Raw genomic sequence first — 22,480 nt, 5'->3', positions numbered from 1 at the left:
AACCACATTAATAAAGCCAAAGAAGAACCCAAAATTTATAAAATTCATCCCGTTACATGGCTTTATAGATAGAATATTATTGTCGAATAATTAATTGAGTACTGATATCGAAATGGATTCGCGTAAATTTGGAGATCCATCGTTAATTGCTTTCTACTCTTTGACTTTGGCAGTGTAATTTAAATTGATTTTAATGTTTCTCCGAATGCGTAAAGAGGCAACGAACGAGAGAATTAAGTAGTCCGTGACCACATTCTAATAAAAGAGCATTAGCCTCTGTTCTTGCTCTACTTTCACCGTTACAAGTTCCTTCTGCGTCTATTTTCTCTTTTAAACACGAAATGTTAAGTCTTTATCGACCGAGTTAATTTTATTTCTCAACCGAATAGGAAAAAACTTTCGGACCGCAAGGCAAGGTTTTGTCGCGGTTTTATTTGTTTTCGTTCTCGGTTTCCAGTTTCGATTAGGTACGGTGGCCGCACCGCCGCAGTCTCGATAACAAATTATTTATCATGTGAATATCGTCATTAAATTATGAAGCGAAACCAATAGTAAGTTCAATTTCATATAATTTAGAGTTTTTAATAAACTCAATTAAAGTATCAATCACAAATTGCAGGTTTGGCATCACAGGATTTTGAGAGGCGGATTATTATTTCGTCTGCTTATCAAGTAATAATTTGTCAACAATAATGTGACTCATGTGAGTATAATCTCCCAATGTTACCAAATTAAATAATTAAATAACAGGACTTTTAATCCAGGAATTGAAACCATTAATAGGAGAACATTATATTAAAATGGTGGTTTACGAAATACCTTTGGTGTCGTCCAATTTGCGTCCAAATGAAATGATCATTCAGATGGCAGATACCTTAGAGTTTCTGGATCAAGTGTCTAGTGATATTTTTGCCAGAGTTACACAACAAATTCAGGAAAGCCGAACGAGAATCAGCAACATTCACAAGAGAGTTGAAGTTGCACAGTCCAAGATTGATGGACTCAAAGGCAGCCGCAAGGCCACCAAGATATTTTCAAGTTCAAGATTTCCTGGGAATTTGCAGGCCAACAGCAAAAGCATTTTCCATAAATCTAGCGTGAAATTCAGCAGAACTAAAATAGACTTTGATGGTTCAGAATCTATTGTGGATGGAGACATGGTTTTCTATCCCACACATCAACAAAATGGAGCAAGACGTCAAACACCTGCTCCTCCGAGTTCTGTATCAGAACTTTTGATTTTCAACACAGAAGATCTTGCCTTCCAGAGACAGTCAAATTCAGATAAATCTTCTAAATCAACTCTGCGTCGTAAACACGATTCCGAAATCTCTACCGACACTTCAATCGGGGAAGCCCCTTGGTCCATCAGTAGTCAAAGAGATCAACTTGAACGAAGCAATCCTCTAAATTTTTCCTACATGCCCGGTAATTTTTAAACGTTACATTAACTGAACTTTTTAAATTATGCTTAATACCTTTACAGGACTGGGAGACGTTCCGGAATTGGATCTTCCTTTGGCCCTTCCAGACTTGCCAGGTGTTGCGGATGATTTGGCCTACAACGAAGACGTTGGCCCAGGGATCGCACCTTCACTGATAGCGGCCCTGCCCGATTTATCTCAACTAACTGAAAACATCAAAACTGTTAAACATTTCCCTGTTCCACCACCACCTCCGCCGTTCATTCCTGCTCCAGTCATCTCAACACCTCCTCCGCCCCCACCACCTTTAGCAACAATTCCACTTCCTCCTCCTCCCCCTCCACCACCTGCTGTCAATCTTCCTTTACCTCCACCACCACCTCCTCCTCCTGTGCCTACATTGCCAGCCGTGAAAGCATCACCAAGTATTCCAGCTCCGGGCACCAAGCCCAGCGCTGCGCCGCTGGATCGTTCTAACCTGATGGCGGCCATTCGGGAAGCGGGTGGATTGAATAAACTAAAATCCTCTGCTCGTGTCAAGCACACGCAGGCGGTTAAAGAGCAACAACAGAGTGGCAGTAGTAAATCTTCGGCTTCAACATCTCATCAAGCTCCGGCGGGCGACTTGATGGCCGATCTCTTTAACAAGCTTTCCATGAGGCGAAAGGTCATTTATCTTTTTCGAGTGTTTCATTACGTTTGAAAAGGAAAATGAGTATTAAACTTTACCCGATTTGGTTGAACAGGGAATTTCTGGTCAGAATCAAGAGGTTGCCGGCCCGATGGAAAGAATTTCCGCCATGATTCCACCTCCTCCTCATCCAGCAGGCGCCAACGTCTCCAGTTCAGATGAAGTTGAAGATTGGAAATGATATATATTTTTTTTTGTCGATTGAAATTACAAAGAAATACAATCGCGAGCCTCAGAAACAACACACAAGAACGAATAAGTAAATATAGAAAATCGCAAATTTCAAGCTCAAATTTTCTTCCTGTCGTTTTCTTCGTCGTTCTAAGATTGTGCTTCCGTCAATTGAATTGTCTCAAACGGACTGCCAGATTCGCTCTAAAACATGAAAACAAATTCAGTTATTTGATTAAAAAAGGGAAAAGGTTAAAACTTACTTTGTAAGCGGTCATGGAACGTATTTTGTTGACTAGACCAAAGCTTTTCATAGGAACAGTCACCGATACTTCGTCCTCCTCATCTTCGTCGTCATCCAGAGCGCAGCTCTCGGCTGCCGCCAATTCCGTTTCACATTCGTTGCTGCCATTGTCTTTGAGACTGGAGGTCGTATCGTTGCCACCGCTACTGTTGCTCGGTGTAGAGGAGCGCTGTCGCGCTAGGCGACTGTATTTGTACTCGAGTCGACGGTTGCGTTTCCAGCAAATGAACACGGTCAAGCAGAGGAGGACGGCCGTTCCCACACAACCCATAATAATCAGCTAAAAATAATAATCATCATGAAAGAGAATTATTTTCCCTTTTTCTTTTTTATTTACCTGCAACACAAAAGGAATTTCGGTCGAACAGGGAACTTTCTTTGTTCCGGGAACATCGTCGGCCATCAGGCAATGCTTGGGGGCCAAGTAGTGAACATTCTGCTCTCCAGCGACGCACTCGCTCTTAACGATCCTGAGGGTAAAATGGCAGACGTCGTCACAAGGGATTTCGAAATTGAATTTGAAAACAACAGTGGACCAACTTAATATCCTGAGCGCCACAAATGGGACAGACGGTACTGGACGACCAGAGGAAATGAAAGTGACATCCGTCGCATGTGCCGTCCGGACAGCGCGACGGTAAAGTCACTTGGCCAGCTCCCGGTTGATCGGCATCGCAACGTAGGGTGACTGTCGTTGTTCTTCCTTTCGGACACGATTTGGTCGCCCTGCAAGGAAAAATCCAATAAAAAACAACCGAGGGGTGAAATCAAATTTAGGGGAAGAATGACGCGACAAGAATTTATTGTTACGTCGGGGTGCCGAAAAAGACGTGCAAGTCCTTTGGGTTGTAGAATTCGTCAAGGACCCGAGTTTCCCCAAACTGGGCTTCGTTTGTTATTCCAAGCAGGTGGTCTCCTAACGTCACTGATTGTGTCGAAAGGGGACTGCTTCCGCCGGAAGCATCCACACTCTGCGAAGGTATCAGTGTCGTCCGGCAAATCAACGCTTTCACCTGCAATCGATTCGAAAGCAAAATTTAAAAAAAAAAAAAACTGGCAATAAATTTAAAAAAGAGAGAAACTCAACTGATTTCGGCTCGCCCTCGGCCTGGAATGTGATATTGTTGGCACAATTGACCGGCTCACGACCGCACAGACTGATGTTAAACACGTGAAAGTACTGCATGCCGCTGGCGGTGAAAAGTAAACTGCCTCGCACTTCGTGAAACTTGCTGCTCAATGGGGAAAAATGAATTGAGAGAAAAAGTATCGAAAGAAAAGTGGAATGAGCGTTACCTTCCAATTTTACGCAAGTCGTAGCGAGTTCCGTTGATGGTCGGCGTGCAATCGGTCGTGCACGTCTTGCTGTCGGTGCTGATGAGTCCAGGGCCGCAGTTGATGCAGGCGGACTTGCCGACGGCTCCAGGATCCAGGACGACCGTATTGGCCGGGCATGGCTTACAATGAGTCGAGGCAGCTTCTGTGTAGTGACCCGGTGGGCAAGGGATGCAGCCGGATGCATCGGCTCCCTGGGCACAAGGTAGACAGACGGAAGCACCCCCTTCGATGGTATTGGTCACGTTGACTTGATCGATCCTGGCACTATCCGTGTCAAATAGTCTCAGTCTCTGCACACCGGTGGCGCTGTATGGCAACATGGCTCCGACATCCTCTGACCAAGCCTGTTTCTGGAATGCCCAGTTGAAAGTGTACGATCCGTTTTGAGGGATCGAGTAACTAAAGTGCTGCTTGGGCACACGACCACTCCACGTCTGGATCACCGAAATACCTTTGGTGGGAGAACTCTACTCGGGTGGGAGGGGGTTTTACCGGGAACACATTTCATTAGTCTATTGTTGTCTCATAGTGGGGTGGGGATTTGTAAGTGAATTCACCTGCATGAAGACAAATTGGCAATCTCCTTCACAGTCGAGCTGGAATGTGAATGAAACAGTTCCACGACCGGCTCGGAATCCCTTCTCAATCTTCAACGACAAGATGAGATACGAATCCGGTGCATGGCCGTGTCCGGTTCTTAGGTGGTCGCCGGACGTCAGCCAGGCGGCGGCTGTTGTGCACCCCGTCCCTGTGTAACCTAATTCATGTTTAATTTAAAAAGGAGAGGAGAAATCAATTAAAAACAATCCAACGGATTAATAAAAATACTTGAGCAAACCTTCTAGACTCATGCAACGTGAAGACATGAGACCCGGAAGAGCGCTCCACCAGATGAATTGAAGCCCCGTATTGGGGGCCGTCGATGGGGGACAGGCTCGACAGGGGCGGATTCCATCTGAAATGCTTCCCGGTGGGCAGAAACGACAGGTACCCGTCGTGTAATCCATCTGCATCCCTGGATTGCACGGCGGACATTTTCGACGCTCAGCGCCCGACGGCAATTTGGCCGAAGACGGAAGGTCATCGCGACAGGTACGCGGCTCCACCCACTGGTACGTCACCAGCGTATTGTTTCTTTCATCACAAGCCGAATGGACCTGGAAGGAATTTTAAGAAGAAAAAGAAAAAAACGGTATTGATCCTGCCGGAATAGGAAAAGTGATGGAATTGTAGTACTTCGAAATAATCGTTTTGAGTGCACGGAGGTCGCTTGTGACATCTTCCACTGCCCGGCGAGGCGAACGAAGTCTTAGCGTCGCAACGGATGCACTGAGTGGCCCCTCTGCCGGAGTACGAGTCGGCAGGACAATCTTGGCACTGACGGGATCTAGGGGCGGGCGCGTGAGTTCCGTTGCGACAAGGCGTGCAGCCCGTCGAGACGGCCGGGTCAGCCACTCCGCTGACTTCGATCGACTTGATAAGTAGCGGTTTCGTCTGATGGCGACCGGTAATGCCCATGGCTTTCCACTGGAGTACGTTCAATCCGGCCGGAAGTTGAACAGACTTGCTCGTCCGCCATTTACCCTCTTCAGTGACGGTTGGCCAGCGAATTTCGTCGCCGCCACTTGACACGCTCTGGCACAACTCGTTCTGCGCCTGTTCAAAATCAAATAGTTCAAAATCCCCCGAAACCAAATCAATAATTCAATTCCTCTTAATGGATCTACCTGGAATTCGAAAATTGTATCGTCGTCGGGATATTGATACGTGTAGTGCAGGGCTCCCGGTTGGATTAAGCGGACAGTGTAGACGAGCGTAGCCACGCAGGAACCCCCTGGGAAGGCGATGTAGTCACCGCGAGTCTGCCATTCGGATCTGGAATACATTTCCCGAGTCAATCCTTGTTTTATAAACACCCCAGTGGGAATTTGGTTTTTCCCTTTTTGTTTCTTACTTGGAACAATTGGTGTAGGATCTTTCGCGCTCCAGCATGGAAAAGGAGGAGCGCGACGTGAGTGGTTCCACCAAAACGGAAAAACCATCCGGTAGCTGGTCCCAAATTTCATGACGTACCATTCCGCCGAGAGAATAAGTTCCGGGCGGGCACTCGTGACATTGCAGCAGCTCCAGATCAAAGTACTCGCCAGATTTACAAGTCAGGGCTGTAAAATAAAGTTTGAAAAAAGTTTTTTAAGTCTCAACAGAAAAATAAGAGGGGGAATAATAATATGGAAGGATAAAGATTTACAACAATCTTGAAGTCGGACTGGCGCGTTGGGTGCTCCGCCAGTGCAGACTCCGGCTTTAGGAACGCTATCAAATAGATAAGAATAGAAATAATAAAATATACCTGAAAGAGAACCAATTTTTTTTTCTATATAATACATACGACACTCTCCATCTGCCACCCGTCGCTGTCGGATCGCATTCAGTCAACTCGTAATGGAAATCCCGCTGTCGTGTGGTCACAGTTATCAGACCGGATGCAGACGGAAATTGTCGAGAAAAATAAGGAGAAGGTCGAAACAGAAATGGATGAAATATTGTTATTTAGGCTAGAACGAATTTCCAGTGAAAAGGCAGTCAATGCCAAATTGCACAACTGGACCATAGGACGAACAACTGATAACAATTGGAAAATAATAATAATAACCATTACTTACGGGTTGGCAAGTGGGCAGGTTATCGGCATCGGCGCCAATACAGACTAGGAGTAGCAGCAGCAGTGAATAGTGGCCGACCATGGTTGTTTTTCGCGTTGTCGTTTGGCCTTTACCGGCCAGTCTCCACAATTGGGATGGACGTAATTGATGGAACACGACTGTGAAAGAATGGATCGGCTGTATCAATTCAATTTAAAACACCATTAAACTTGGACAGATGAGAACTTTGTGAGAGAGAGAGAGAGATGGAAAATGTTTGGAGAGTTGAAAAAAACAGGGTCAACAAGTTTGTGCGGTCCGAGACCTAGTGCGACTGGAGGTAGTACTGGATGAGAGACGGGCAAAGGAAACGGGCGGGTTTCGTCCTCAAAAACTTTATCGATCTGCGACGCGCGCAACCACCATCATGGATTTTCCTTTTTTTCTCTCTCCCCTCCTCGCTTCCTTTCGATCGATGACGTCACATCCCCTCCCTTCTTTTCCTCCGCTGCAATTTCGATATAAATTTACTATCCAGGCTGCTGCCATCCTCCACCGGGATCCCCCCCCCCCCACATCCAGCACAACGGCAAACACGGCAAACGGCACGTAATGCTGATTAAAAACCATTTACTCGACAGGCGCCTCTTGATTCATTACGTTGAATTGCTGCGACAGAGTATCGAGTGAGAGGGGGATCATGCACAGAGTGGGTCTGTCGAAAAGGGCCTGGACGATGTGTGATGCACCGCAATAAAATCAGGGGATTTGGACCAGGCCGACAACACAGTGCTCACCCTAACTCAATTAGACGATTAAGGCCAAGACAGCGATTCACGTCACTACATCAATTGAATTTACTTTGATACATACCCACATGTTGGCAAGGGTAGCGGAGAAGAGGTGAAGAAAGGAGGCATCGAATTTGTGATGGATCAACAAAAAAGAGCAGCTCTTTATTCCGGTGAAATGCGGGCGGGCATCAGGTGGTTCAAGACTCTCATCTCATCTCTAGGGGCCTCTTCAATCGTTCATGGACCCGACAATAAGAGCCACACATCAAAAGAATCCGTATAAATCGCTACGAGTTGTGCCTTTGATGGTTATCCTAGTCAAATTGATAGTATATTCTGGAAAAGTGAACTAGAAAAAGCTGCACATGAAGAAATCTTTTATGTCGTTACCCGGCAACGGCTGGATTCTTCTCTTCTTTTAAAAAAAGGCTGATGGATCTTGATCCTTATTAACAATGAAGCAGCAGCAGCACGGAAGAAACGTCATTTTCCAGCCGGAGATTAAAAGCCCCGATCGCAGAATCAAAAGCTAATGTTTTTTTTTTGTTATCCTTTAAAAATCTCATTTTGTTCTTGATGGGTCTTTTCATCTAGCACAGCCTTACTTTTTTTTCTCTATCGAGTTTATATATTGATTGGATTACAATATACTTACAATTCATACTGATGAGTTCCCTGCTGCTGATGATGAAGGCTGGCAGAGCTGGGGGATGGCATATTAGTGTCTGGGGCTGATGAGGAAAATGTCATCAACATCACCAGACAAATTGTACTCTAGTCCCCTGCACATGCAAATGAAGCAGATCATTATTCGTGAATCCCAACTAGATCCACTGATCCAGCATTTACATTTCACGAGCTGCAACAAGAACCAATGTTGCTTGGTTTTGTTGCTGAAAACAAGGGAGACTTGTTTCAAGGGCAGCTATACATTCTGGCACAATTTCAGGCTGCACGGTATTTTGGCAGATTAACATGATATTTTCTGGGAAATCCTTTATTTGAAATATGACCCTTACACATGTTACAGCAGATATTGCAAGTTGCAACTATACTGGGACTAGCAGAATGAAGTTAAATAACAGTGTGGACACTATTATTACACATCCTCTGGGACCGAGCAATTCAAAGTGTCCAGCACTAGCTGCCTATATGAGAAATGATGATGACATCATATTTCATAAGACACACAATAACCTTGTACATTTTTTAGTTGGGCTTACGTCACGGAGCAACGATACACACTATTGATTTTCTATAGATCTCTTGTCATCGTGCATCATCGTTAGAGTCTCACAATAATGGTGTTGAAACCCACGATTTGGAACATATTTTTATCCGTGCTTTTTGTACACCCCACTGGACATTTTTTTTACAAATCAATACTAACATTTTAATATGAATTCATACATACAAAACAGAATAAGATGAAGAAACTGCAACTTTTTGACTAGGGCTAGAAATCTCGACCAGTTTCCCGCCCACCATGTGGGATCTGAAAATGTCCTCGCAGTCAATTTGTCGACAGATAGATGTCGTCGCCGTTCCTAAACAAAAATATTCAAAATACAATGAAATGCTTCCCAATAGATTTAACTTTAATGCTAATGGAGTAATGGTGAATAGGGAAATTAATTTACATGCTGGAGAAACTGATTATGAAGTTTCGAATGCTTTTTACAGGTATAGGCAACACCTGCCTGAAAGGCTAGGCACTTCATTTCCCATCACATAATCATGTAAACAATCAGGATCGTCTTGTTATATTCATTTTGAATCACAGTTTCGTATAAAAAGACCTTCTCATAGAGCGAAAGTGTTTCTCTGTTGGTCGGCGGGTCGGCAGAGTGAGTCTGAATGCGCTCGAACGATTCCTGGGACAAATAAATACAAGAAGAAGAACCCGAAAATGAAGAGCTTAAACGAGACAAGTCTGAGTGATGTTGTAAAGTGGAAGCGAGAAAGAAATCAAACAGGCAGAAGATCTTTTAATGCAATCAAACCGTCAGACGAGAGCAAAGAAAAGATAGATGTGTCCCTGTTTGACTTGGTTCATAAATGACGTCGTGCCGTGCTGCTGCTGACGCCATCAAAGCGTTTCCCGCAACTAAAAATATCCTGGAAGACGAACGAATCAATCTGAACGAATGTCACGACTCGCTAGGGAGGATTTTAACCAAATTATGACACACGTTATCAATCGAGTCGTTTCATCCAGCGTGAATAATATTCTTTTAAAAATGTAAATTGCTCCATTTCACAACTTTAATAACGCGAGTCGGACGAATATTATTTCCCCGCCATTTCTAAGATTATCGGCGGTGAAATGGACTTGCCCGCTCGTCCACTCGCCCCAGCATCCGATATAAAGCGGTGGTCGTTTTAACAACAACCGAATTCATCACTTTCTATATTCTTGTACAGCAATATCGATTTATTCATGGCTCTCAAGTTTCACGAGAAAGTGTCAGCGAGCGGCTGGATTTGCGGGATTGCAATTCTGGTTATTGTCGTCTGCGTTGCCGCAATGATTTCCATTTATCAGACTCGACGCAACGGAAAAATGGACGAATGCCGAATCCTGATGGCCTGTCACATTCCAACAGAGGGAAATCGTACGTAATAGCGCCCGAAATCAAACCGAATCGTGGCCCACCAATCAGAACCAACTACGATAACAACAACAACAACAACCAAGACTATAACAACAACGACCACATTGCCGAATGGATGATGATGTACGAGCAAATGCAGCAATGACGACCGGAATATTACAACTCATTTCCGTTTTAATTAGTCGTTTAAGATAAATCTGAGAAATCCATAATGATTTTCAAAAATCCTACCTTCTATTATAGCAGACGGTAGTGTATGGTAAAATTTGAAATGTTTAGAATTTTCGCATGGATAACTTGAGAATATTTGCTTTGAAAATCGATGGGCGTAGGACAAGACATTCAACAAGAAAAAATATAGATATTTTCTGCCGAGTGGCTTGTTTGCTCTGGCGCAACTGTCATTCCGGCCCCACCCACCCTATCCTATTGTTGAAATGTTTTGCATTGACTAAACAAACAATGCCACAGCACCCCAAAAATTGAAAGCATGTGCATTATGCCTCCGCTGCTGGATGCTGGATGCTGGAAAATCGGAATGCCGCCGACGTCGATACCGGGAAATGGATCAAAAGAAAATACGTAGAGAGATATGTTATAAAAATATGCTATATTCCTACCTTATGAACAACTTTGAAGTAAAGTTAAACTCTGGGGAGATGAAACTCGATTGCTGCTGCCATAGAATAATAAAAAGAAACAGCTGGGTGGTGGCGAAATGCTTCATCTTTGATGCATATAACGAGATTAAAGATGATGTGCAGCACCAACACCAACACCACCGGTTGTCTAAAAGCCTCTGCCGAGCGTTTCAAGGGCTGGCGGCGGGCAACGCCCCCCTCCGTTATTTGCGTAAAGTTTGTGACGTCACTCTAATGGGAAACTTGTTCAACTGGACAACGCCCCTCTGGCCCATGCACTAGAAGGAAAAAGGCCCATCTTCTTGGATCGCTGCTATGGGGGAGATGTAAACAGACGTCGTCTATTCGGTTGATCGAATTCACCCGAACGCGGTGGGATCCTGCCCGTTTTTTCACGCTGGATGGATGCGGTGATTCCCACTCGTTGCGATTGTCGTCACCGCCGCCCACACTCTCATCTCACCCACTACTACTAAACCCTGGCAACAACACAAATATATACACCAAATACCGTAGCGAACGCTTTATTTAAATAGAAAAATGGTGTACTATTTTTAGATTATCGATATTTTTCAAGCCTTCTTAGCTAAGTGGTATAGCGCTGGTCTCGTATCGATTCGAATGTAACGGGAGGTAACCAGAGGTCGGGAGTTCAATTCTCTCAGGAGGCAAAATGGATAATGTCTATCAATAGCTAAACGATTCAAATAGAAATGAATTGATTCTGTTAATGGCAAATAATTACCACCAACAGATTGGTCAAGAGATTAGGAATCCACGTGAAAACGATCAACTGGAACTAGCACAAAGCGAATGGAATAACAATGGTTCAATCCGTCCAGCCAAATCCTTTATAACATTGCGCAGCCTCCGCGGGTGTCGGTATGTAATCCTGTTCTAATTAACTTGGATCTTGACGGCATATAATGAGCTTTATTGTTATTATTAGACTGTTTTAAAAAGACTCGTTGAGAATCGATACAGTTTACATCCAACCAACGCTACAGAAAGTTGTAAGAAAATGTATTTGTTTTCAAATGAATTCGAGTTGTAGATTTGTATTTGTGTATAGTATTGTATAGTATACATACATAGTGTTGTATTGGTTTGTAGATTGTGTAGATTTCGAGTTGCTCTTATCAACGATAACAATGTTTAGCCGAATGCAAACAAAAATGGAGAAGTTGATTTCATATAATTGCTTTTAGCAATTAGTGGATATTGGTTGACCTTATTGCTACACCTGACCAGATGAGTGACACTCTCCAGTTTTGGTAAACTGGAACTGACCAAGAATAATCAAATAAGTCAGCGTTGTCCCAATCAGCTGATGAAATTAAATTTAAACGAAAAAAAATTACTACAAGTACAAAATTGTAGAAATATTAATTAAGCGCTTTATACTGTCGGTACGAGGTGAAGATCAACATCGAAAACGCCGATCGCCGTGATTTTGGGTAGCGAATTCAACACGCTCAAGGCAAAGATATCAATCTGCTGTGGCGGAAGAAACATTTAAAACGATTAGAAATGTTTAAAAAAATGATTGTCTTACCTTGTCATCTTTTTCGGGGCCTTGTTCAATGCACTGCAATTGCTTACTAAACGTGATTGCCTTTTTATAATACAATTCATAAAAATAGTTTGTAGTCAAGCAATAATTCCTTTTTTAAAATGATAGTTCATACCGATTCCCGTATGCGATGCGGCACGTAGATCAAGACGAGAAAAAATGAAAATTGAGTGATAAAAAGCAGAATGTGGTTCACAATGCAGTCGTGGCAATTGTCGATGACATATTGCATAATGTTGTAAGAAAGGTCGATCATCACGACGAAGCCAGACGTAATGAGCGTCAAGACTAGAGGTCCGTAGCAATGGCTGATCTCGTCAACAAACTGCGAAATCAGGTGATACTGGCGTCTCCAGGTGTCAATCCTTTGGGTCCAGTTTAATTCTGTCTTCTCGCTGGTGGTTTGATGAACTTGCCGGGCCAGAATGTCCAGCATGTTGGACGCCATCCATCCAAGGCTGGAAAACAGAGCGCCACCACTAAAGACGAATAATAAACAGAATCTCGGAAACGAGGCTTTCAGACCTTCCCAGTCAAGTGTCAAATATGGGGCAATCAACCCAGTTCCAGTGGTAACCGCAAAGACCTAAGGGTCCGGAAACATTATCTTTGTAAAACTCGGAAACAAATTTGAGAAATGTAAGTGTTACCATGATAAAAGTGAGTCCTCCAAGGAAAATGCGACGAAAATTCTGATAGTCTCTGGTCTCAAAAAATCCTTGGCTTTTCATTTGACAGAGCATTTGCATTAAATTTGGCCACTTGGTAGCAGCGCTGGACATTAAACTCAATTGGCAACAGATTGTCGTTGCGGCCATGTTGAGTATGCTGATGGCCATCGTCCAGAGCGAAGCGGTTGAGGTGATTTCGAAGAAAGCAAAGAACTCGGTGATGTTCAATCCGTTGAAAAAGACGTTGCCGAAAAAGAATAGAAAACCGTAGCAGGTAATTCCGATGCGAATCCAGGGAGACGCTGCTTCCGCTGCTGGACTTGTTCCGGGTGACTCTAAGAAAACTCCGATGAAACGCATCCAGACCAACATGGGCTGGAGGCTCCGCTGGAAACTCATGTCGCTCGACATCATCAGACTGAGTCGGATGATGGAAAATGACTGAAGCGGAAGAAATGCGGCTCGCAGCTCACATGCGGATGAAAACAATTAAGAAAGTAACAGCTAGACATGGACGCATTTAATTGATGATGTTGACAGAGACGGCCACACCTATCAAAACGTTTTAACTGAATGAGGTGCTGGTCTAAAGTAAATATCATAGTTGTAGTCAATTACCTTGTGGTCGAATCGCTCAGAAATTGCGCATTAGAAATGACGTTTGGTTGGTGTTACTGTCGGAGAATGAATGTGGTGATATCAAACTTTGTTTTAAACTATTAAGGTGTTGAACTAGACTTGCCAGGGGAAACATCTGCAATTGAGACGCCATTAGTGTCGTTGGTTTAGTTTGAGAATATTCCACATGTTTTGCATTTCTGCCGATTGTCCTTTGGCTGCTAATAAATCAATTGGCGTTTTTCCTTCATTGTCAGGAGCCTCAGGATCGCCTCCGTGTTTCAACAATAATTCCAGTATTTTCTCGGCCACCCTTGCCGATGGATTCTTGATTAAACAGCAGTGAACTGGGGTGAGTCTTGAATTTTCAACGGCGTTCGGATTTCCTTTATTCGCTAAAAGTAATTCAATCATTTGCGGCGCATCGTTCGATTCACTCATGGCCGCATAGTGGACAGGGGTGCGCCCGGAAGAATCAACCGCGTTCGGATCTCCGCCATATTGCAGGAGCAGTTTCATCCTGTCGACTCTCTTGTGGGTATGAGCTGCCATGGCTGCAAAATGGACGGGTGTCATCATCTGGTCGTCAACGGCGTTAGGATTTCCTCGGTTTCTCAAAAGTACTTTTACAATCCTATATCCGTTGATTGGATTTTGAACGGCAAAATGGACCGGCGTTCTCTTCCGTTCGTCTTCCAGGTTGGGATCTCCTCCTCTTTCGAGAAGAAGGTTCAGGACTTTCAGTTTAGAAATTGCGGGCCAATCGTTTTCGGCTGCATAATGAACAGGCGTCCTTTTTCTTTTACCAGCAACGGGTGGCAATTTCAGTTCATCTCGCCGACAGCCTAAATCAGCAGCATGTCGATAGTTGGTCACAGCGTTGGGATTTCCGCCGTGGTCGAGTAGGAACCGAAGAATGTCTGCTTTCCACCACGAAGGATTCTGAGCTGCAAGATGGACAGCGGTGGTTCCCCCGTCATCAGCCACGTTCAAATTGGCGCCATTTTCGTATAACAGTTTCAAAATGCTCAACCCCGACGTCGCTTTATTCTCGGCTGCCATGTGAACAGGAGTGACACCCAAAGTACTTGTCGCATTAGGATCGCAGCCTTTGTCCAGGAGAATTTTCATCATTTCTGCGGCTACTGCCGATTGGTTTTTGGCCGCGTAGTGAATTGATCGCGCCATTGATCTGTCTACTATCTTTTTATTATTTCTTCTAGCATAGCTACTTTGTCTTTCCTTCCCCTTGTTTTTTATTTCATATGCATCTCGGGTTACGGCTCTCATTACGCAGTGCAACTATTTATAGGGATGGGCCCCCCTATAATAACTCGTATAATAATAACCTTCGTCAATAAGTTACCATGTCGCTCTACTTGAATTCGCTGAGCTTTTTCATGTCGATACATTGAACCCTTTTGTTTTGATCAAATTTTATTATTAGTTGCTCATGAAAACTTATTGGAACTACACAATGTTCAACTTGTTTTTATTATAATAGGCACGGGGGGTGAACTACAACCGACTGAGAAATCCCCGACGTGAAAACCGGCGGAATAAGCCGTCGAATCAGATGCATCCATCAAAATATGTATGCATATCAGACACATGAGAGACTTTTTGTTCGCCTCTCTTGTTCCAATTCAAATAGAGAACAGCACCTGCCGTCTGCTCTTTTTATTCCCCAAATAATAAAAAAATCATTTCAAAAATAAGAAAATTCCCGCCCGTCGTTTTTTTATTTTTAAATTTCGTTCGTGTCAAACGCCGTGAGCGTCTCGACACATTTGATTAAAAGTGTCGCGCCCAAGGCAAAAAGGGGTGGAAAGAAGATGAAGAAAATATCTAAAAGATGGAAATAACAGTTTCACATGCCTACTACGAGACTCACTCACGCCGAGGAGAGCGCGTTGGTGTCAAATCCGATCAATAAACGAAGAAAGATGGATGACATTGATTGTACACTGCTCACCCCCCCAGGGCTTCTACACTATCTATGGATATATAGAAAAAGGGCCAAAAATTATTTCTCATCTTTTTTTTTAAATTGCTGTAAATGTAATAAAATAATGAAATTCCCAGCCGAGAAGAACATTTCTTTTTTTTAATATCTATAAAGAAGAAGGGGATTTTCAACTCTTGATTGGAGATATATCACGAATGAATATGTACAGTCAATGAGCATTTATCGATTATCGGATAATTTGTATTATTCATGTAGGAAACTGCCAAAAACTCGGCTGAGACTGCTGCTCCCGTAATCCAGTTGTTGTAAACATTTGTGACGATTCTATGCGGCAATACCAGCAATTCACAGCACCTGAAAGGGGTTCATCAGATATTCCTGACGTCCCGGCTATAAATGATTTAATCTTGTTTACTTCACCCCACCCAAAACAAAGGGGGAGGGGGTGTACATAACTTTGGTGTGCGCTTATTTGTAATTCTTGTCTTGTATTAAAATGGATCATGGCAAAGTTATGGACAGCAGCAATTCCGCGTCCAAAGAATCAAAGATTTGATTATTAAGATATGGAACATTGCAACTTGTATACGTATAGGTGCTGCTGTGCTGCACAATAATGGAGGATTCGGAGCACAACGGCAACCGAGATCTAATAATCAAAATTGCAGCACACAGCTACACAGCTCGAGCTTTTAATTCACTTTATGAATCAGAGAAATTTGAATTCTTTTGAAAACCTCAGACTCAGACACCTATAGGGAGAAATCGAGTTGAGCAATCGAGCTCTATATTACACCAGTATGTAGCAGTCGCGCGAATAATGGAGAGCGAATCCATTTATTCTTTTATTTCATTCCAAAGTGCTTTTTAAAAAGATGTAACAACTTTATGATCTTATGCTGATGCTGCTCGAGTCAAAAATCTTATAACAGGACAGCCTTGTGCTGTGCTGTGCTGCTGCTGCGGAGTGTGTCTGACCTTTGATGAGAAAAACAAACTTCTGGTTGTCAAGTGGAAATAATAATAGAGGCTATGGCGTATAGTACAATAGCGAACGAGTCGACACAATGGAATGGCATTTCTATTTTATCCCGAAAAGGGGCTATACAGTTTCTTCGGCGGAAGCCTTTTTTGGGCTCATACGAATGTCGAACATTGTCGTCGTACAATTATTGTAGAGAGAAGTTATTTAGGCAACTGCTATTAGAAATAAAACGTCGTCCACATTACATAATAATCGGCAGACTATTACGTCAGAGAGCTAAACTGTCACACGACAGACTTGATTATTTATATTTCTCAGACGCCGGGATAATACAACTCGGACGGAATAGAAGAAAGAGGAAAACTATTAGGAATGTTCTCTCTGTGTGGCAGACAATTAATGGCGGATTGCAACCTCGTCGACATTTTCACGACAAATATTTCCGTAGAATTTCGATTAAGAGTTTGGATCAACTGCTCAAATAGAAGCACAGTTGCTATTTCACTGTGAACACACGTGCGTGCGTGGGTTGATGATGTTTACTCCAGGTGGCAGATTCCCCCTGACTGGCAAATGGACAAACCGGACGACGACCGGCACTGGGTTTCCATATAATTGGACGGGTAATTGTGTTGGACGTTGTCAGTTGGTAGCCGACGACGGTTGATGACAACAGCAGCAGCCGGTCCAGCCTCAAAGATGATGTACTATTACTACAATGTTGCCGTTTGTTTCCTGATGCTCATGTCGGCCAGACTTTTAACACATCGAGTTGATGCTCATTCCATCCAGCATTCCGGTACGGACGTTTTTATTGTGCCAATTTGTTTTTAAATCAAATTTGTCGATTTGAAATTGAATTTTACTTTTTGAAATCAATTTGGAAAAGGTTCGACAAGTGACAGCAGCAGCGACGACGTCGACAAAATTATTGGTGGCCAACTGGTCAGGATCGGAGAACACAAATACATGGTCACTTTAATTTTTAGACCAAAATACAATTCTATTTCATTCACATTTGTATTTTATTATTGGCGACAGGCTTACGTTGTATTCAATGATCAATATGTTGGCTGTGGCGGGACTTTGATTAGCGACCGGCACGTTCTCACAGCGGCCCATTGCCTCATGGATCCCGACACGGGGTAAATTTTATTGATTCCCTAATTTTAAATGTGAATGATTTACAATTGTTTTAACTACATCAGGGTGGCGGATGATAAAGAGCAAGTCTACTTTAATGTCTACACGGTGGAACCGATGGATTCGACTGCCATCAAACGGATCGTCTACAAAAGCGATTTCAGGATCCATCCTCAATATAATTACAAAGCTCCCGTATAATCTTTAAATTATTATTTTAATTTTAAATGATCTTTTTTTTAATTAAGTACAGGGAAAAGGCTATGACATTGCCATTTTGAAATTGAATCCTCCACTCTCAAGTGTGGAAATGTCCAAACTGGACAAAATCCGCCTGGGAGACGACGACGATTTGAGTTGGATTCAAACATTGGCCCTCGGATGGGGTAAAACAACCGACGGTATACTACTATAATTTTCCATGACATAACATATTCCAGCTCGTATAAAATAAACATGACATCATATGTTGTGATCATCATCAGCTGAGAGTCCAGGATCGCCCAATTTCTCGCCCAACTTTAAGCAAACGAAATTGAAGGTTCTGTCCCGGTCGGAATGTCAGGCTCAATGGGCAACTAATTACAATCACGACATTCAACTCTGCACCGTTCCGTCAGACACCCAAATTTGCACGGTATAGAAGTCATCAATCATTTCTATCGACCCCTTTTTGGTTTCTTGATTTTTAGTTGTTTCTTTTCCGGTTAATTTTTCGTCCAGGGTGACAGCGGTGGTCCGTTGCTGTGGCAGAAATACGAAAATATCCCAGGCACTGCCCAGTTTAATTGGGACAAAATTTACGGGTACCAGGCCGGATGAATTGTCAGTTTCTCTACGGGTAACGGTGACAGCACATCGGTGGTCATCAATCGCCGTAAATATTGGGTCGAAGTTTTTCGCAGCGTGTCGATCCGTGCGACGAGATGCGCCCAAGGCTCCGTCTTCACCCGAGTTCAGAGTTTCGTCAACAACGGATGGATCGCAGCTAACATGAACTGAACCCCCCAAAAGAAATAAAAACGATAGGCCTTATTCCGGATCCACGCACATTTCTTGGGAAAAATAAATTCAAACTGTCTGTCAGACAAATCTATAATACCTGTAAGAATAAAACGGGATAAAAAGCTGGAAACATTTTTATGAAAAATGAACTTTGTCGCCATAACTAAATTTGAATCCGCATTGCGGAATATCCCCCCTCACCCCACGACTTGCTAGACTAACAATTCAAAATAAATAAAAGAATGATCCTGCAGGATTATGTCTTTTTATGCTAAGGAGCTCTTGCTACTGGGCTGGATTTATTGTTTCTTTTTTTGGATGTAACGGCGCACGCACGAATGAAACTTTACCGACCATCAAATATCTGCTGCTGCCCATTTACACGCACGGACAATGAAACATTCCGGCTGATCAAACCAGCAGCAGCTGGCACTATATATAAACGTTGTTGTTGTTCCACCTGCTGTGGATGACGTCAATTCTCTAAAAGGGACGACGAAACTATTATCGATCGTTGAAATAGCCAAAAGGATTTAGGTTCGGCTCAAATGGCTAAAATCCTGCGGGATTATTTGACATTCGTTAGATTTAATGGCCCGACTCCCTTTTTTCCTACTCCTCTGTCAATCCGATATTTGTAGCGGAATAGAGAGTTGATCCTTTTATCAGATTCAGGCAGTCGTTTTATATAATCTAAAGAATTTCGTGAATGAAAAGAACGTGAGCCGGGGCTCTCATTCCTTTCACGGTCGGTCGGTGCTCCTAATATCAGCTCGGGATTTGATTGGAGCGCCTTATCAAACAGCAACCGATCTGGATTCTTGCCAATAGCACAACAGCCAAACCGATTGATGACGATATTGAGATGATTTATTCCCCTTTTTCTTTCTCGACTGTTATGCCCAGGAGGGATAACAAGTTATGCAACTTTCCGTGATGCAAATCCCCCGTCACAGGGATGATGATGCAATATATAAGAGTGCTATATAACAAATAATTGATATGACATCATCATTATAAAGTTGTCACTATGGAGATTATATATGCCACGAAAATCAGAAAACCAAGGACGAAATGGACCCAATTGTTTTGTTTTTCAGACCCATCCCTCCAATTTGATTCGACGTAACAATGGAACGGGTGAGCAAATTTCCAGGAGAAACAAACTCGAAACTGTAGAGAGGGAAAGGGAACTATATTCTTTTATCCAGTCTCATTTTGACGATCGATATTTTACAGTCGATTTCTTTTCTCTGAGGAGGTGACACGCATCAGTTATTTCGTGCAGCAGGTGACAAATTATTGACGTTTCCAGTAATATTGGATATTTTGGTAACTGTGAATATCGTCGTCCAGTTCAGCTGAACAATTAAAATGTGTGCGAAAGTGTTGAAACGAATTGAGGGAATATTTAAACAGTGTCGAATAAATAATGTGCCACTGTGTCGTGATGACGTCAATGCCGGCAGGGGGAAAACGGGTCAACCGATCGCCACATTTTTATTTTATTTTCTCCCTCCAGGTGCCGATCGATTGCACGCCACACATTTATTATTATCGCTGCCCACGCCCGATTGACTTCGTTTAAATTGATGGCGGAATTATAAGAGGAGACGCCATTCAACATGTCGAATGACAACAACCCACTGGTGGTCGCCATTTGGCTGTTTTCCTTTTATTCCTTTAGAACTGGAATTGATGGCTACTCGACGGCAATCAATTCAGGTAAATGATCTCTTATTTCATTTAAATATCAATTGATGTATGTTTTTAAAAGATGTGACGCGTAATGGCAACGAAACGGACGACGTCGACAAAATTGTTGGAGGCCAACTGGTCCGCAGGATGGGAGACCACAAATACATGGTTAACCACACGTTACTTTTAATTGACTTTTAATATAGTAAAAAAATGTAATTTAATCAACAGGTTTACATCGAATTCAATAACAAATACGTCGGCTGTGGCGGGATTTTGATTGGAGACCATCACGTTCTCACAGCGGCCCATTGCCTCATGGATCCCGTCACGGGGTAGATTTGTTTCCTATTTTAAATGAATTCATTCTAATTGATTTGACTAATAATAATGACAGGGTGGTGGATGATAAGGAAGAACTGTTTTTCAATGTCTACACGGTGGTACCGATGGAGATCTTTCCGCTATTAGACAGAATTTTCGAATCCACTCGCAATACGATTACCGTTCACCTGTATAATTGCATTTCTAGCCTCTATTTTCTTGATGGATTTTAATTTTAATTTTTCTGAATGCAGACGAAAGGTTATGACATTGCCATTTTGAAGTTGAGTGTTCCACTGTCCAGTTCCGGCATGGACAAACTGGACAAAATCCGCCTGGGAGACGACGACGATTTGGGTTAACATTGGCCCTTGGCTGGGGAAAAGTCAATTACGGTGAATTATTTCTTATTTCATTCAATTTCCTGATCATTTTTTGTTCACGTGATAACGTTTAATTTCAGACGTGAGCAGCGGGAGCCCCAACTTTTCGCCGAATTTGAAACAAACGAAATTGAAGGTTCTCTCCCAGTCGGAATGCCAGACCCGATGGGGAGTCAATCCAACATTATCTAGGTGCCCAACCCCCCTGCTATAAAAGTTAAGTTTAATTGGCATTAACTGTAGAAAATAGGACATTTGAGCGTGTGTGTAATAATGCTGGATGTCATTAAAAAGTCGAGTTGGTGGAGGGTGAAACAAAAAGTCTAATCTTTTCCCCCTCATCCGGAATCCGGAGCAAACAAAGACAAAGTTTTACGGGTCCGGCGTGTGTCTGTGTCTGTGTGTGTGTAAGAGGATTTACAACTTTTGTTATATATATTCCGGCGGCTATTTCAACCGATCCGATAATATCCGGCTCTCCACCATCCGCTCAATCTTTATCCCATACATTTTTCAAACCGGCGGAATTTCTTTTTTTATTTTGGCGTGATTTTTCGAATATATTCTGATTTGTGCGGCCTGGCAATGGATGCTGATTGGACGGATGCAATCAGCCGCCGATTGACGTCGCCAATGGCGAATGCCAAAAGTTTACAGACGAAACATCTTTTGATGTTTTTCTATCTTCTTCGTTTTATTCCTGGACAGAGTTTCCAAATCCATTACTAGCTGGGATGGTCGGACCGGAGTCCTAATGGAATAATTGCACTGTACAATGTCATCGGTCATCCGGCGGTGAATAGGAGAGAGAGAGAGAGTCCTTCTGGTTTTGTGCTGTGTAGATTCGAATTCATTCCATTTTTTTGCGGATAATAACTGGGCGCGGGCATGTCGACGAGTCCACCCGCCAGCACGGAATGTCGTGGAATAGATCCAAACCCGGCGGCCATGAAAGAAGATGGGCAATAAATAGAGCCCATAAGAGTTGCGCTGGCTGCTGCCGGAATGAAATGTGAATTACATGGAGAGAGAGCTCGGGAAGTTTATCTATCTATATTCACTAGGCCACGCCCATCAGCTATACAATGCGCTCGGATATCTAATCCTTTCGGATGTCGGTTCGTCCCTTTTTTATTTTCTTTTACGAGCCCGTTGACTATATACACGACGGAGATATTGTAGAGATAAAAACACATCAACCGCAGCTGCGACGTCCATTTTTCTTCCACCCGCCCGCCCGCCCTATGATGTAACACGACCGACAACATGTGCTGATGCCTATAGATATGACAACTCGGCATCACGAGAGATAACGGGCAGTTGCGTGTGTGTGTGTGTGTGTGCGTGTGACGAGATGTTTAAATCTGCGACCCGCCAATTGTATTCAAAGACTAGCGCAACATCCGTCTGTCTGTCTGTCTGTGTCATAATATTCGCTGAATTATTTATCGGGAGAAGGAGAAATCCCGTCGGGAGCGATGGCGAGATGGA

The 22,480-nt window shown here is 43.2% G+C and overlaps 6 protein-coding genes and 1 non-coding gene across 17 annotated transcripts; 4 read left to right on the top strand and 3 right to left on the bottom strand.

Annotated features, from left to right (window-relative positions):
• The first annotated feature begins 86 nt into the window (after positions 1-86).
• Positions 87-2,401, top strand: LOC124315329 (WASH complex subunit 1-like). Of its 4 annotated transcripts, XM_046780944.1 has the most exons (6): positions 87-551; positions 620-703; positions 784-1,428; positions 1,487-1,956; positions 2,002-2,091; positions 2,171-2,401. In XM_046780944.1, the coding sequence occupies exons 3-6, from the start codon at positions 801-803 to the stop codon at positions 2,294-2,296; spliced, it is 1,314 nt and encodes a 437-aa protein (XP_046636900.1). In that variant the 5' UTR covers positions 87-551; positions 620-703; positions 784-800; the 3' UTR covers positions 2,297-2,401. The 4 variants fall into 4 exon arrangements, with proteins under 4 accessions (XP_046636900.1, XP_046636898.1, XP_046636899.1 ...); XM_046780942.1 differs by having other exon boundaries at positions 1,487-2,091; XM_046780943.1 differs by having other exon boundaries at positions 765-1,428; positions 1,487-2,091.
• On the bottom strand, positions 2,280-8,895 carry LOC124315124 (endosome/lysosome-associated apoptosis and autophagy regulator family member 2-like). Of its 4 annotated transcripts, none has more exons than XM_046780556.1 (18): positions 8,779-8,895; positions 8,020-8,146; positions 7,448-7,713; positions 6,592-6,749; positions 6,318-6,382; positions 6,177-6,241; positions 5,883-6,090; positions 5,656-5,803; positions 5,165-5,584; positions 4,767-5,085; positions 4,486-4,685; positions 3,887-4,395; positions 3,678-3,822; positions 3,401-3,603; positions 3,131-3,316; positions 2,928-3,060; positions 2,550-2,870; positions 2,280-2,490 (listed from the first exon to the last, which is right to left on the bottom strand). In XM_046780556.1, the coding sequence occupies exons 3-18, from the start codon at positions 7,488-7,490 to the stop codon at positions 2,437-2,439; spliced, it is 3,177 nt and encodes a 1,058-aa protein (XP_046636512.1). In that variant the 5' UTR covers positions 7,491-7,713; positions 8,020-8,146; positions 8,779-8,895; the 3' UTR covers positions 2,280-2,436. The 4 variants fall into 4 exon arrangements, with proteins under 4 accessions (XP_046636512.1, XP_046636515.1, XP_046636514.1 ...); XM_046780559.1 differs by having other exon boundaries at positions 7,444-7,713; positions 8,779-8,893; XM_046780558.1 differs by lacking the exon at positions 7,448-7,713 and having other exon boundaries at positions 8,779-8,894.
• Positions 8,896-11,196: 2,301 nt separating this feature from the next.
• Positions 11,197-11,291, top strand: Trnat-cgu. Its single transcript has 2 exons — positions 11,197-11,232; positions 11,256-11,291. It is a non-coding gene; the product is annotated as a tRNA-Thr (tRNA).
• Positions 11,292-11,674: 383 nt separating this feature from the next.
• LOC124315386 lies at positions 11,675-14,325 on the bottom strand. Of its 4 annotated transcripts, XM_046781036.1 has the most exons (6): positions 13,483-14,325; positions 12,844-13,416; positions 12,309-12,779; positions 12,176-12,235; positions 12,025-12,117; positions 11,675-11,947 (listed from the first exon to the last, which is right to left on the bottom strand). In XM_046781036.1, exons 2-6 carry the CDS (start codon positions 13,276-13,278, stop codon positions 11,858-11,860), a joined length of 1,149 nt encoding a protein of 382 aa, XP_046636992.1. In that variant the 5' UTR covers positions 13,279-13,416; positions 13,483-14,325; the 3' UTR covers positions 11,675-11,857. The 4 variants fall into 4 exon arrangements, with proteins under 4 accessions (XP_046636992.1, XP_046636991.1, XP_046636994.1 ...); XM_046781035.1 differs by having other exon boundaries at positions 12,844-13,493; XM_046781038.1 differs by having other exon boundaries at positions 11,675-11,905; positions 12,844-13,493.
• Positions 13,636-14,670, bottom strand: LOC124316031 (ankyrin-1-like). The gene has a single exon (XM_046781769.1). It carries the CDS (start codon positions 14,668-14,670, stop codon positions 13,636-13,638), a length of 1,035 nt encoding a protein of 344 aa, XP_046637725.1.
• Positions 14,671-17,085: 2,415 nt separating this feature from the next.
• LOC124315530 (trypsin-like) lies at positions 17,086-18,714 on the top strand. Of its 2 annotated transcripts, none has more exons than XM_046781270.1 (7): positions 17,086-17,235; positions 17,326-17,408; positions 17,478-17,581; positions 17,645-17,774; positions 17,833-17,980; positions 18,065-18,216; positions 18,303-18,714. In XM_046781270.1, the coding sequence occupies exons 1-7, from the start codon at positions 17,103-17,105 to the stop codon at positions 18,399-18,401; spliced, it is 849 nt and encodes a 282-aa protein (XP_046637226.1). In that variant the 5' UTR covers positions 17,086-17,102; the 3' UTR covers positions 18,402-18,714. The 2 variants fall into 2 exon arrangements, with proteins under 2 accessions (XP_046637226.1, XP_046637227.1); XM_046781271.1 differs by having other exon boundaries at positions 18,065-18,206; positions 18,284-18,357.
• Positions 18,715-19,775: 1,061 nt separating this feature from the next.
• LOC124315658 lies at positions 19,776-20,971 on the top strand. Its single transcript, XM_046781466.1, has 6 exons — positions 19,776-19,875; positions 20,107-20,309; positions 20,362-20,450; positions 20,514-20,617; positions 20,680-20,796; positions 20,861-20,971. The coding sequence occupies exons 2-6, from the start codon at positions 20,210-20,212 to the stop codon at positions 20,886-20,888; spliced, it is 438 nt and encodes a 145-aa protein (XP_046637422.1). The 5' UTR covers positions 19,776-19,875; positions 20,107-20,209; the 3' UTR covers positions 20,889-20,971.
• The last annotated feature ends 1,509 nt before the right edge of the window (positions 20,972-22,480 follow it).

This window comes from Daphnia pulicaria, chromosome 11 (genome assembly GCF_021234035.1).
Source record: "Daphnia pulicaria isolate SC F1-1A chromosome 11, SC_F0-13Bv2, whole genome shotgun sequence".
Classification (NCBI taxonomy): domain Eukaryota; kingdom Metazoa; phylum Arthropoda; class Branchiopoda; order Diplostraca; family Daphniidae; genus Daphnia; species Daphnia pulicaria.
Note: the sequence above shows the minus strand (reverse complement) of the source record. Positions and strands in the feature narration are given on the sequence as shown.